General features: G+C 40.2%; 1 protein-coding gene across 1 annotated transcript; it reads right to left on the bottom strand.

The window, feature by feature from the left end:
* Positions 1 to 12481: 12481 nt before the first annotated feature.
* On the bottom strand, positions 12482 to 13540 carry LOC129242212 (uncharacterized). The gene has a single exon (XM_054878765.1). It carries the CDS (start codon positions 13538 to 13540, stop codon positions 12482 to 12484), a length of 1059 nt encoding a protein of 352 aa, XP_054734740.1.
* Between the last annotated feature and the right edge of the window lie 327 nt (positions 13541 to 13867).

Genomic DNA, 13867 nt, shown 5'->3' with positions numbered 1-13867 from the left:
TTAAAGGATTCCAGCCTTCTGGGGTCGAGATTGTCTCGGCCGCAAGCCTGAACTCCATATAACGATAGTCCGACAGGGAATCTTTATAGAGTACTTTCCAACCAGTGATATTATCTGATATTTTATCGTTAAATAATGTCATATCAATCACAAAAGTCGGGCTGGTGCCAACGTTCTGTATAACCAAGCGAGATGGCAGAATAAAGCCTATGAGCTTATGCCCACTGAAGTTACATTTTGTGCTACTCCAGAGGGTGTGCTGTGAATTTGCATCACATCCCACAATTAGACCTAATCCCGTGGATTCAGCATATCTTACAACTTCCATAAACTCCCTCGTGGGGGGAGGCAGAATGGAGTCGCAAGGAAAATAGGCCGAGACGACAATTGTCTCTACTTCTTTCCCTCTAATCGATACTTTATTTTGACTGCAACTAAGTCTTGATAGCAGAATTGTCTTAACAAAGTGCAATCAACCGCTTTCGGCATAATAATACACGTTCGCGGACGGACCTCTCCCTCTTTATAAAGTATAGACCCTCACTTTATATCTCCCAAGCCCTGTATTTGTCCTTTAGACACCCACGGTTCTTGAATTAATATTATGTGATTTGTGTGCAGTTTCGGCATAAAAGAGCCGTAGCAGATATGCTATGCTGCAAGTTAATTTGCGTAAATGAAATATTTGATGTCATATGCACAACCATAATTCCAATCCTACACTTTTCCTGTATCTGAATCGAGGACGGTAACTAGTATCCGTCCCAGGTTCAAATATAGGCGCATTCCATACCTCGACCGTATGACCTTCAACGATTCTGGATCAACACAAAGAACCAAGTGGGAACAGTTTCCATATTTAGGACCCGTCCCCGCTTTGGTATAGTGATATGATCTCCATTGCTTCGTATCAAGTCCCTCGTTCAGGGAATGGAGCCTAGAGATGATCAGCATGCTCGACCTCAGCAGTTTTTGAATTTTGTTCGTTTGCCGAATGACAAACTTAGATTTTTCAAACGCTGGCATCGCAGCCACAGCTTCTTTAGTCAGCCATTCGAGCGATTGAGTATTTGAGCATTGTACCTTCAAGATACCTCGCTACTGCGCTCTTATCCCCCACGGCACTCGTTCCACTGGATTCGTTGGTCTACTACCAGGTACTTGATTGCTGCAAGACGCTCTTCCTGCAGCCACTACAACCTGTTGCCTAAGGTTGCTTACTTCGGATCGACCATACTTGGTATGTAAAAACAGGCAGTGCTATAATTACAAAGTTTGTATATTTTAGCAAATTTGTTCCATTTATTCAAAAAAAGGGAAAAATTTGGCGTGTGAAATTTTTCATGACTAGTACCAAACAAATTATACGCATTTTCCATGTTTACATGAGGAAACAAACCAAAATGTTACATATTTTACTACAACAAAAATTGTTGATTTCCCTCTAAAATATTGATATATTTGTGAGAATTACAATGAAATTGTCTGTTTGTATAAAAATACCGCTATAAATTCATGAATTATGTATTAGTTGTCAGAATCACTGTTAATATGTGGTCTTTTGCTTCGTTCAGTTATTATAGAAACGATATCATCACGCATGGCCCTCCCATATTCACATCAGCCACTGTTTCATTGCCACTGCTCAAGTATGTTTTTAGCCTACGCCGAAAAGAAAATGGTTTGAATAACCGCTTAAAAAGGACATACATAAGTGTGTACGGATAATTTAGTGAATATACTAATCCGTGAAATTTTTTGCAGCGTGTGTAATTTCATTTAGGTAGAAAATATTCGAAGCCTTTTTAGGTAGCAGCATCAAGAGCACACCCTGCATTTTTTATTCACAATGAACTGGAATAAGGTGTTTGTCTTCGGTTGTTTTGTAGTTTGGCATAAGACCAGATGTGAGAACGTAAACTTATGAGGGCGACAGAGGTCGAAATTTACGTTCTTGATATCACGTATAAATTTTCAGCTAATAAATGCATTCTTATGTTCGATTATAAGATTGAATAGAATTATTGAGTCACATTTTTCGTTAAAATAAAGGTAACACTTGAACGAATAATAATGGAAAATATTAAAATAATAATAATAGATATGTTTTACTCTGAGAACGTATATTTGAATTTTCAGCATGATAAAGTAATGTGACTTCATTAACCCTTTCGCTACTGCTGGGACACTGATATCCCACAGCATGTTCACTTCATCCTGAAACTTGCAATTTTCATAGGACACTCAACCAAAATGTCTCAATGAGTAGCTGCGAACAATACTTACAATTTACCGTTATCCGCATTCCACACTGTTTAAATCGTGCTTAGTTTTGATCAGTTGTCTGTGAGCAGTCGCTAATATTGCATCAAATTTACGTGTAATTTTGGTGAAATAATACGTATTTTTATAAGAAGTGTTGATTTTTCTAGAGAAAAACATTGCCCTTTTACTGGTAAGTACAAATACATATATATTTTAATAAGAGTTTTGTGAAAAATATTTAGCGAAAATTAATTTTGGGATGCATGTGTCCCAGCAGGGCTTTATATAGGGACATATATGTCCCAGCAGTACATTATGTATCACACAGCTAATTTTTTTATTTTTGCAACCTCGTAGACACCAAAAATGTCGAAATTAAATCGCGATCAAATTAGTGCATTACTTCAAGAAGATAATGATGAATCCATGGAACCAGGAACTGATTTTAGTGACGAAAGTGATGATATTTATAGTCCTGAGTTAGATAAAACCACTGGCAATGACGATTATTCCAGCGATTCAGAGGAGACCGGATTGAGTGACGAGAATGGTGGCATAGACGATCAACCTGCACGAGGTGAGGAAGACTCAGGCACGGTTATTTGGAGCACACCGAATGAGTCATTTGTTTCAAGAAAATCGGTTAGTAACCACCGCGAATGCAAAATTGCAGTAAATATTGGGCGCCACTCAACCCCCTACGAAATTTTTCGCAAATTGTTTCCAAGAAGCATGTCTTTGTACATTGCCCAATGTACTAATGAGAGGCTCAGGAAAATACCCATAACGGAGCGAAACAAAAAAAACTTCTTCAGGCGGACTCCGGTGAAATTGATATATTACGAGTACTTGGATGCATGTTTGTCATGTCGTATAACCATGAGGCAGAGTTTCCATGCCCTGACATCGTAAAGACGTACCGCGCAATAATGGGCGGTGTGGACTTGGCAGATCAAATGTCGGGATTGTATGATATAAACAGAAAATCAAATAAATGGTGGAAAAAAGTATTTTATCGTGGCATGATGATGACTGCTGTAAACACTTGGGTTATATGTTCGGAGCTGAATAGGAAGAAACCTGCCTTCTTACCAGTGCTGGTCGAGATTGCTGAGTCGCCAATTGAAAAAGGAAAGGAATCTACCACATATAAACGATCCCGTAGGTCTGGAAGATCATCGAATAGGTACAAATCAATGACAAATGTGGGGGATAATTTACCCATAGAGCAGTCTAAAAGACGTCGGTGCGTAGCATGCGCCAATCGAAAAGTCGCGAAAAAACTAAATTAATAGGACTATGTTTAAGTTCGTGCGGTTTTTTTTCGAAATTTGAAACTTTATTGACGTAAAATGGTTACAAATTTAATATTCAAAGTATTGTCCATCGCTTACTACTACTTTTCCCCATCTTTCTGGCAATTCACGGATTCCCTTTGTGAAAAATTCGGTCGGTTTTGCCGCAATCCACGAATCGATCCATTTTTTGACTTCATCGTAATTACGGAAGTGCTGGTCAGCCAGGCCATGTTGCATCGATCGGAAGAGATAGTAATCGGATGGCGCAAGGTCTGGACTATACGGCGGGTGGGGTACGACATCCCATTTGAGCGTTTCTAAGTATGTTTTGACCACTTGTGCAACATGTGGCCGAGCATTGTCATGTTGCAAAATAACTTTGTCGTGTCTATCGGCGTATTGCGGCCGTTTTTCTCGCAGTGCTCGGCTCAAACGCATCAATTGTCGTCGGTAGACATCCCCCGTAATCGTTTCATTCGGTTTCAGTAGCTCATAATACACAACACCCAGCTGGTCCCACCAGATACACAGCATAACCTTCAGGCCATGAATATTCTGCGCCGACGTCGATGTTGAAGCATGGCCAGGGTATCCATACGTTGCCCGACGTTTTGGATTGTCGTAATGGACCCACTTTTCATCGCCAGTCACAATTCGATGCAAAAAACCCTTTCTTTTGTGCCGTTGAAGCAGTTGTTCGCATGCCATAAAACGGCGTTCAACGTCTCTTGGCTTCAATTCATACGGCACCCAATGGCTTACCTTTCGGATCATTCCCATGGCTTTTAAACGTTTGGAAATGGTTGATTGATCAACTCCCAAAGTTTTTGCAACCTCTTCTTGCGTTTGAGCCGGATCTTGATCGAGCCATTCCTCCAATTCGGTATCCATGAACTTTGGCGGCGCACCCTCGCGTTCTTCGTCTTCCAAGCCAAAATCACCACTTTTAAAGCGTGCAAACCACTTCTGGCACGTTCGCTCAGCTAGAGCATGCTCACCATAAACTTCCACCAAGATACGATGACTTTCGGCTGCTTTTTTCTTCATATTAAAATAATGAAGAAGAATTCCCCGCAAAAACACATTATTTGGCACGAAATTCGACATTTTCAAGTGTGGTAAAAATATTGTTGTTTACGCTTCAAATAAAAAACTTATACTGACGTTTGTGCCTTACGACAGTAGCTCTCCAATGAATGTTTGGAAATGTGGATCGATGGAATAATAATCAAGTTACGCCATCTGTTGTAAAACCGCACGAACTTATCGATAGACCTATTATTTGCCGGGCTTGTAATTTGCCATTCTGTATACAATGTTTTGCTTCATCACATTCATAAAATAAATAAAAGTGCAAATCATATGTTATTACCAAAAAAATGTTTCTACTTTCTAGGTGAAGTTTGTACCCTGTTGGGACAAATATATCCCATTTTTAAATACTGTTGGGACACATATGTCCCACCTCAAAATACCGTTATCTACATAAGTTACAAGCTTCATCTAGTTTCTACGCACATAAAGTACCAATGGGTATCCAAAAACTCAAAAATAAAGTTTGAGCAAATTCCCTGCAAAAGTCGGAGCGAAAGGGTTAAGTCTCACAGTCTGCGAAAAGGTTCATTGCCTTCTCAATTTAAAATGTTATTAACAGGAAGAATAACACAAAAACGTGCTTAACATTAAAAATTATTTGATTCTTTTGTTCTTTAACAGAACATAAATATTTTACAAGGTTTTTGAAAACAAACTTGTAATTCATTTGTCTCATCTTTAAACAGTAACAGGTATTTCCCGGCCATTATGTAATTCTTGTTCAGGTTTTTAATTTGCATCGTTTTCCGTTGCCGCACTATTACAACAGCCAATTTGAGTTTAATATTGTCACTACAACTTCGTTGTCCAGCTGTGTTGAGCGAAAGGCTTTGCAGCCAAATGCTAATTTTTACATTAGGCAGGTAAGTTTTTATCATCTCAGGAAGTTTTTGAACCGTCCGTAACAATTTTTCTTAGTTAATTTTCGCATTGTTTATAATTTTTGAGATTGAAGTAAAACTTTTAGTGTGCTTTTGAAAAAAAAAATACTGATGAACATTGTGAAATTCTCATAAAATATTACCAAATATGTAAGGAAACTTCATGATCCTTACATTTTAGATTTATGATATGTTCTATAGAAAAAACAACTCTTCAGTTGAAGAGCCTTTTTTATCTCTAACGATTTTAACCATTGAACACATTTTCGGATTTGACTCCTTTCTGGCATAGACTTATAGTAGAATTTTTGGACAAATTTGTTTGGTACATTTTAATACGTTGTAAATATTTTTTGCACAGAAATAAAAAAGCAAAATATCTTCCCTGATCCTCAGTGGATTTTACTAATTTATATCTCGTTGAAAACAGAATTGAAAGCAGTTTATTTGCATATAATCATATAGTCATATTCGAATATACAGCGTTTTTCAATAGGTGCGCTTCAACTTTTTTCCGATAGGGAGGGCCAACGACGCAATATTTTTTATTTTTCGCTTGTCATTTGTAAACTTCATTAGTATACATTTCATCATGGAGCGCTACACACTTGAGCAACGATTGCAAATCGTGCAAATTTTTTATGAAAATAATCGTTCTGTTGCTGCTACCAGATCCAGATTTTTTCCAAAAAATCATCTTCAGTGATGAAGCTCACTTTTGGCTCAATTGCTTTGTCGACAAGCAAAATATGCGTTACTGGGCAGAAAGCAATCCACACGCGATTCATGAGGTACCGATGCATCCCGAAAAAATCACTGTTTGGTGCGGTTTACATGCCGGCGGCGTAATTGGCCCATATTTTTTCGTTGACGAGAACGATCGCCACGTTACTGTGAATGGAAATCGATACCGCGACATGATAAACGATTATTTTTGGCCGCAATTGAATGGTATGGACTTAGACGACATGTGGTTTCAACAGGACGGGCCCACAAGCCACACAGCACACGCTACAATTGATTTGTTGAAGAGTAAGTTCGATGAGCGCATTATTTCCAGAAATGGACCGGTCGAATGGCCGCCGCGCTCGTGTGATTTGACGCCTCTAGACTATTTTCTTTGGGGTTATGTGAAGTCATTGGTCTACAGTAACAAGCCGGCGACGATTTGTGAGCTCAGAGCCAATATTGAACGCGAAATTGCTGGAATTTCGGCCGATTTATGCAAAAGAGTGGTCGAAAATTGGGTTCAACGATTGGACTTCGTAAAACGTGCACGCGGTGGTCATGCAAAAGAAATCGAATTTCATACTTAAATGTATATGTTCAAACTCGATAATAAAAAAAAAATTAATTAAAAAAGTCAAACCGTTTGTGTTTTATTCAAAAAAAAAAAGTTGAAGCGCTCTTACTGAAAAACGCTTTACTTATATGGTAGTCATTTAAAACGCTACTTAAAATGAAAAAATTTACAAAAATTACATTTCTTTTTATATTTTACATTTATGCTGCGGCATTCATTAAGATATATTCTATTAATATTTTATATGTGGTTGTAAACAACTGAGCACCTCCTTTTTTGAATATAGACCAGAACAAAAAATATATACCTGAGATACTTAAAAAAGAATTACAAATGCCACATATTTCCATACAAATGCATGTCCCGAGGTGCCCAACCGAAGTTGCAACTTTTCAAATCCTTCGTCTTTTTCGAGGATCCTTTTTAAAAGGTTAAATTCATAAGTCGTTAGCCATAATAGAAATATGTTAAAATCACGTCCAAAGTCGAAAAAGGTCTGACCAGACCTGAGTGCCTAACGGAGGGTTAAATAAATATAATAAATTTTAGTGAATATAATTATTTATGGAACATTATGCAGCTAGTGTTGTTTTTACTAAATACTTTTAAGTTTATTCTACACATATTGTTTTTTATTTGAAATAAAATAATTATAATACAAAGCTTTTTACAAACAGTTAAATTTGGCAAATTCTCCTATATGCGCTGTCAAGCGGAGAGATGTGAGCAAAATAAACATCAAAAGAAATTTTTTTTTACCCAAAAACGACAAACATACACACCTACACTTTCTTCCATAAAAATTAACAAAATTGAAATTAAAGGAGGACCGAAATCCATATAAGTATTGTATATTTCAAGCCAGTTGGCTAATGTGACTCAGCCGTATTTTAATTAAATTTGTTGAGTGTTGATTTTTGACAATTTCATTTTCTTAACGGTATAATGCATTTTCTTCCATTCCTCTTTCTTCTTCTTCCATTTTCGATTTTTTTACGGGGTAAAATGCACAAGACCGCAGCAAAAAGAAAAATCAAAAATATGAATCAACGCGATTTTTTAGTCAATTCGAACTTCCACTAGATTTGAGAATTTTGATGAAAAATTTTCAATTTTCAATTATATTGGTTTTGTTGATGAACATCAAGACGTACACCACAAAGAGGAGGAACAGCTTGGCCAAATACCTAACAGAAGGGTACGCGCCAATTATTTATTTATTCCATTGTTTTTGTAGTAGCATAAATTATATTTTTATAAAAAAACAAAAATGTCTTTAAAAAACTAATAAATAGCCAAAACTTTGCTATTGTTTTGAACACAGGGTATATGTGCAGGGTTTGGTTGAAAAGTAATGAGCCTTCCCGCGCGGAGCATCTGCCAAGCGATCAATCGAATCGGCTGGTGGGGGAAAATGATCGTTGGACCTTCCCCTTCCGTTAGAAACCGGTCCCAGTTCGCTGGCAACAGCGGTGCAGTCAACATCGCTCCGAGCGTGAAAGCTGTTTTAAAAGTGTGTTAGGATTTTGCAGTGGCGAAAATGCAGAGATCGTTGGAGCAACGTTACTCGATAAAATTTTGCGTAAAGCTAAACAAAACGAGTACCGAAACCATTGGGCTACTCAAGGAGGCTTACGGGGACCAATCTCTGTCCAGTGCCCAGGTAAAACGGTGGCACAAGTCGTTCAAGGAAGGCCGGGAGGACATCGAAGACGAACAGCGACCTGGAAGGCGTTCGACGACGCAAACAGACGAAGATGTGAACCGGCTTCGTGAATTTTTGAACATTGACCGTCGTGCTAGTCTACGTGAGATCAGTGAAAAGTTAAATTTAACTTAATACAATGTGCGGGAAATCGTGACCGGAAAACTTGAAATGCGCAAAGTGTGTGTAAACTGAGACAGCCGAATTCAACGCGATTCCGGCGGATGAGTATAAAAAATATTTCCTGCAGTGCAAAGATCGCTACCAGCGGTATATTCACGCTCAAGAATTTGAAGAATATTAGTTGTATAAGCCAAAAGGTTTAATAAAACTGCTTAAAAAAAATAAGGCTCATTACTTTTCAATCAAACCCTGTATGTACAAGGTGGCGTAAAACGAATCATACATAATTCGGAAGTCTATCATATTAGACACTTGTAAACTAGACAGCTGTAGTACATATACACACAGACAAGCAGTGGAGAGAGTAAAGGTCGAAATAAAGATTTTCATCACTCGAAATAATTTTTTAATTAGTAAAAAAGTTATTGAAAATCAAAATTGGATAATTAGTTATGCGCTACTTTGTAGTTACGTACATACTTATATATGTATATGGTTGGTTGGTTACAGTGGTGATTCTTCCAGAATCCAACTAGCGCTTCCGCGCCATTTTGTTGCCACATCCTCGTTACCAACTTGTTTAATGGTTATTTACAGCATAACTATATCCAGACTGTGTGGTTAAGGAACCTTATTAGGTTGTTAGCGTCTAAGCCAGATAGTTGTTCGAGATTCTCGAACAGCGGTTGGCCCAGGGTTAACATTCTGTCCTTCCATAGGGCAGGGCATTCACAGAGGAAATGGAAGATTGTCTCCTTTTTCTCCGGTTGTTTACAACTGTGACAGTATGTATTGTGGGGGATACCCATTTTGGCTGCTTGTTCTCCGATAGACCAAAAGCCAGTTATGACTGCCGTTAGTCGCCAGGCGTCCCGTCGTTTCATTCTTATTAATGCCGACGATTGCTTGAGGTTGTAGGTGGGCCATGAGTGAGTACCGATTCTGCAAGAGCGTTATTCATGGCAGATCCCCCTCTTGCCAATTCATCTGCTTTTTCGTTACCTTCCGATGTCCCGGGACCCAGATTAAGGTAACTTTATGGTTTTCACTCAAGATGGTGAGGCTATTCCTACTTTGTTCCACCACTTTGTTGTTGTAGCCGAGAGAATAGCGATATTACCCTTAAAAGAGAAATCTGCGATTAGTAGCCTACAGGCTTCCCCAATTGCCAGTACTTCCGCCTGGAAGATACTGCTGGTATTAGGGCGACGCACAGATTTCTCAATTTTAAGTCTGTGAGAATATATACCAGCTCCAACACCGCAGCCCATTTACTTCCATCCGTATAGACTGTAGTGTCGAAGTTGTTTAGAGAGAATACCTTATTCTATTCTTCTTTAGATGGAAAGAGAGTGGCAAAATTCCTATTGAATGTTACCGTCGGGACGATGTAGTCAGTCCTCACCGAGGTTAACTGAGTTTGCCGCAATAGTAGACTGGCATGACCATAAGTGTTTTCTTTCCAGCGGCCCGCTTCGTTTAACCTAAATGCACTCATGGTTGCCGTCTTCTTAATATGTAGGTCTATTGGAATAACGTGTGCCAGTGCATTGAGAGCCTCTCTAGGACATGATCTGATTGCACCGACCGTTATTGCACAGGCTGATCTTTGTATTCTGCCGAGTAGTTTGGTATTGTACTCTCTCCCTAGAGCCTTCCACCAAACTACCGAACCATACGATAGAATAGGTCGTATAACCGTCTTATACAGCCATAATGTATGCTTAGGTTGAAGACCCCATCTTCTTATAAGCATACGTTTACAGGCATATAAAGCAATTTCTGCCTTACTTACCTGTTCTTCAACATTTAATTTCCAGCTTAGTTTGGAGTCCAGAATTACCCCTAAGTACTTTGCGCTGGGTGATAGTGAGAGAGTTTGTCCGTTAATATTTGGTAGGGTAAAAGTTGGTACGGCGCCTAACGCCCTTTGGATGATCCCACTGATCGTATTTGGACACAGTCCTGACACCATTAGCACCACATCATCAGCGTACACCACCACTTTTACCCCACCTTCGTTAAGTTTTATTAAGATTTTGCTGATCACACATAGCCAAAGAAGTGAAGATAATACTCCCCCTTGTGGAGTGCCCCCGTGGACCTTCTTGGTTATGTTGATATTACCCATATTAGCTTTGATGATCCTGGTTTGTAGCATGGAGATAACCCAGTTACTAATGCAACTGTCCACCTCCAGGTCTATCAACGCCAGTTGGATGGCATCTGTGCTAACATTGTTAAAGGCGCCTTCGATATCCAAGAATGCCGCCATGGTATAATGTTTGCTCTCTAGAGAGCCCTCTATTGTTCGGATTACCTCGTGAAGCGCTGTCTCCGTAGATTTGCCTTTAAGGTATGCGTGTTGTGCAGTTGATATACCAGAGCTCTCCAAAGAGCTTCTGAGGTGCATATCCAAAAGTCTTTCAAAAGTTTTTAACAGGAAAGACGAAAGACTGATTGGCCTGAAGTCCTTCGCTGATTCATGTCCTCTTCTACCTACTTTTGGTATGAAGTCGACCTTGACTAGTTTCCAGCTATCTGGAATATGACCTAAGTTTAAACACGCTTTAAAAATTTCCTCTAGCCGGAGATTTAAAAGGTGAAAAAGATTTAATTGCCCATGCAACTTTCTCCTTTGTAATTATTTCTTTTGCAAGGTGCTGTGGATTATATTGGCTCCGCCTGATACTTCCCCTCCCACTTTCGTGGACGCTGCACCCCGGGTAGCTGTCCAAGTACCATTAGGCTTCCTGACCCAAGAAGCCATTGAATGATCTTTGAACAGAACACGGCTAAGCCTGGCAGAATCCCTGGTGGATTCGATTGACGAACAAAATTCGCTCCAGCTCTCTTTCTTGGCGGCCTTCTTGTACTGTCTCCGACTCTCTTTGTACAATTGCCAATTTCCTGTCGAGTAGCTGAGGTTAAGCGTTGATCTAGATTTTTCCCTTAGTTTTGAGAGCTCACTGCTCCACCAAGGGGGATGGGATTTTTTGCTAAATTTTATGAGGCAGGACGTTTTGTAGGCCCTACTAAATGCCTTCTCCAGTGTTGTGACCCTACTCTCAAGGTTTTCGGTGAGAGTGATTTTGTGGATGGGAATCTCTCCTATCCTTTTATTGACTATCTATCAACATTAAGATCCAGATCGTACAGCTGTGATCCGAAAAAGACCTTTTATCAGAGACCCTCCAATTGTCTAACCTTACTAAGCTGTTTTCAGACATTAGGGTAACATCGATCACTTCCTCCCATCCCCTGAAGTACTCCGTACTTGGAAAGGTGAAAGTGGGAGTGTTACCCCTGTTACATACCGACAAGTTAGTGTTAATTATGAAATCATAGAGAGATTCACCTCGGTCGTTTGTTTCGGAGCTTCCCCATAGAGCATGCCTTGCATTGGCATCACATCCGAGAAGAAGGGTTTTGTTCGGGTTTTCCTGCACAAGTTTACGGACCTCCTCAGTCGGTGCTGGTCTTTCGTGTGCCATGTATATAGAGGCAAGCGTTATTCTGACTTCGTGAGTGGCTTCCACCTCAACAGCCGTCACATCTTGTGAACTATATCATGGAATTAAAAATGTGTTTAAGTGTTTTTTAGCTACAATACATGTTCTGGGATTACCTTCTATCCGTTTATAGTAGATATTGTAGGTTTTCCCAGTGAACCCTTTCACCTCGGTGCTCCGAACCCAGGGTTCCTGAATTAGTGCGATGTCCACGTCCTCCTCCGCCAGGAGAACGGTTAGGTTGTCCGTTGCAGACTGTGAATGCTGCAGGTTAATTTGGACAACCTTTAAACCCATGTTTATTGGTTTCCTTTTTCGGACTCGGTGTCATCTAGCTGCATGCCAGTCAGTTCGTTGGCACCATCGAGCTCATCCTGCTCCTCTTCCGGGTTTGCAGAACGGAATATCTTCAGCTGGGTCTTCCTGATCCCAAACTGAAGTTTGTTTCCCACTTTCTCCAGTGGTTCCAGACTCTCTTCTGTAATTAGAAGGAGGAAAGACCTGCTGTGCCTTTGCGGAGCCTCCGCTTTGATGATCGACCAATCGGTAATCGGCATCGACCGATTATGCGCCTGAAGGTAGGGGATAAGTTGATTGGCTTCAAACTCCATGTTTGGTACCCAGATGCGAGCCCTCGGCCTTCGTGGAATCTCGCTAGCCGGAATTAGCTTGAGTTTCAAGCCTTCCCAGCTGTTCTGGATTTTACCAATCACGTTTGTCAGAAAATGCAGTGAGAATTGGTCATCGCATTTAATAACACGGTAACCGCGGACTACCTCCACCGAGTCGAAACCTGGTGTTTGGCCCTTCGGGTTCGCCATGACATGGTCAACGACTATGCGAGACAACCGTGCCTCAATCTCTGACCATTTGTCAAGCGCTGGTTTTCCGTGGTTAGAGGTTTCGTCTACCAATGCCATTTGGAGATGGTCCCGTGCCATCTCACTAAATCGCTTGATAGGTTTGGAGGCAACTGCTCTCTGATCCGATATCTTGTGCTTCTTTGTTACCTTCCCAGTTTCGTCATGCGAGCGGTTTCGTTTTTTGGCATCTGTCCTGTTGGCGGCTTGGAATGCCAAGTATTCATCAACCATCTTTTGACATCTTGCCTTGTCGGTCTCATCTTTGGGATGAACTTTACCTTCGGTCTCGTTTTTTCGAATCCTGCCAAGGATAGCGAGAGACCTCTGGTAAAGTTTATACCTCGAAGGACCTTTATTACCATGCTTTTGCCCCACGGCTTTAGCGGATGTTGTTGGTTGATTTATAGTTGTTGGCGTACTGTGGCCCACAGCTTTGCCCTCAACTGTTTCTTGGCTGGAGGCCAAGAGCTCATCCTTTGAGGGTGACCCCGTCATCCTCAGTTTGTCATTGCTCGTACGTCTTGTCCAATTGTCTGGCTGTTTTTTAAGTGCGTCCGTCACTTCTTGATGTCTGTCTGTTTGTTTGTCCTGTAGTTCTGTCCGCGTGTTTGGTTTTTTATCAGTCCGTACTGTCAATGCGTCATATATAATATATATGCATGCTTTTAATTGATGTATGTGCTCTCTTTCTGTCACACTATCTTCATTATCTAACAATACTCGAATGTGTCAATGGTGTCAATCAATCGTTATCTCAAATGCTGCCAATCATCATGCATTATCATCATCGATTAATTTGAAGACATATTTCTTTTCGGTATC

The sequence above is a fragment of the Anastrepha obliqua genome, chromosome 3, assembly GCF_027943255.1.
Source record: "Anastrepha obliqua isolate idAnaObli1 chromosome 3, idAnaObli1_1.0, whole genome shotgun sequence".
NCBI classification, from domain to species: domain Eukaryota; kingdom Metazoa; phylum Arthropoda; class Insecta; order Diptera; family Tephritidae; genus Anastrepha; species Anastrepha obliqua.
This window is presented reverse-complemented; position numbering and strand designations above follow the sequence as displayed.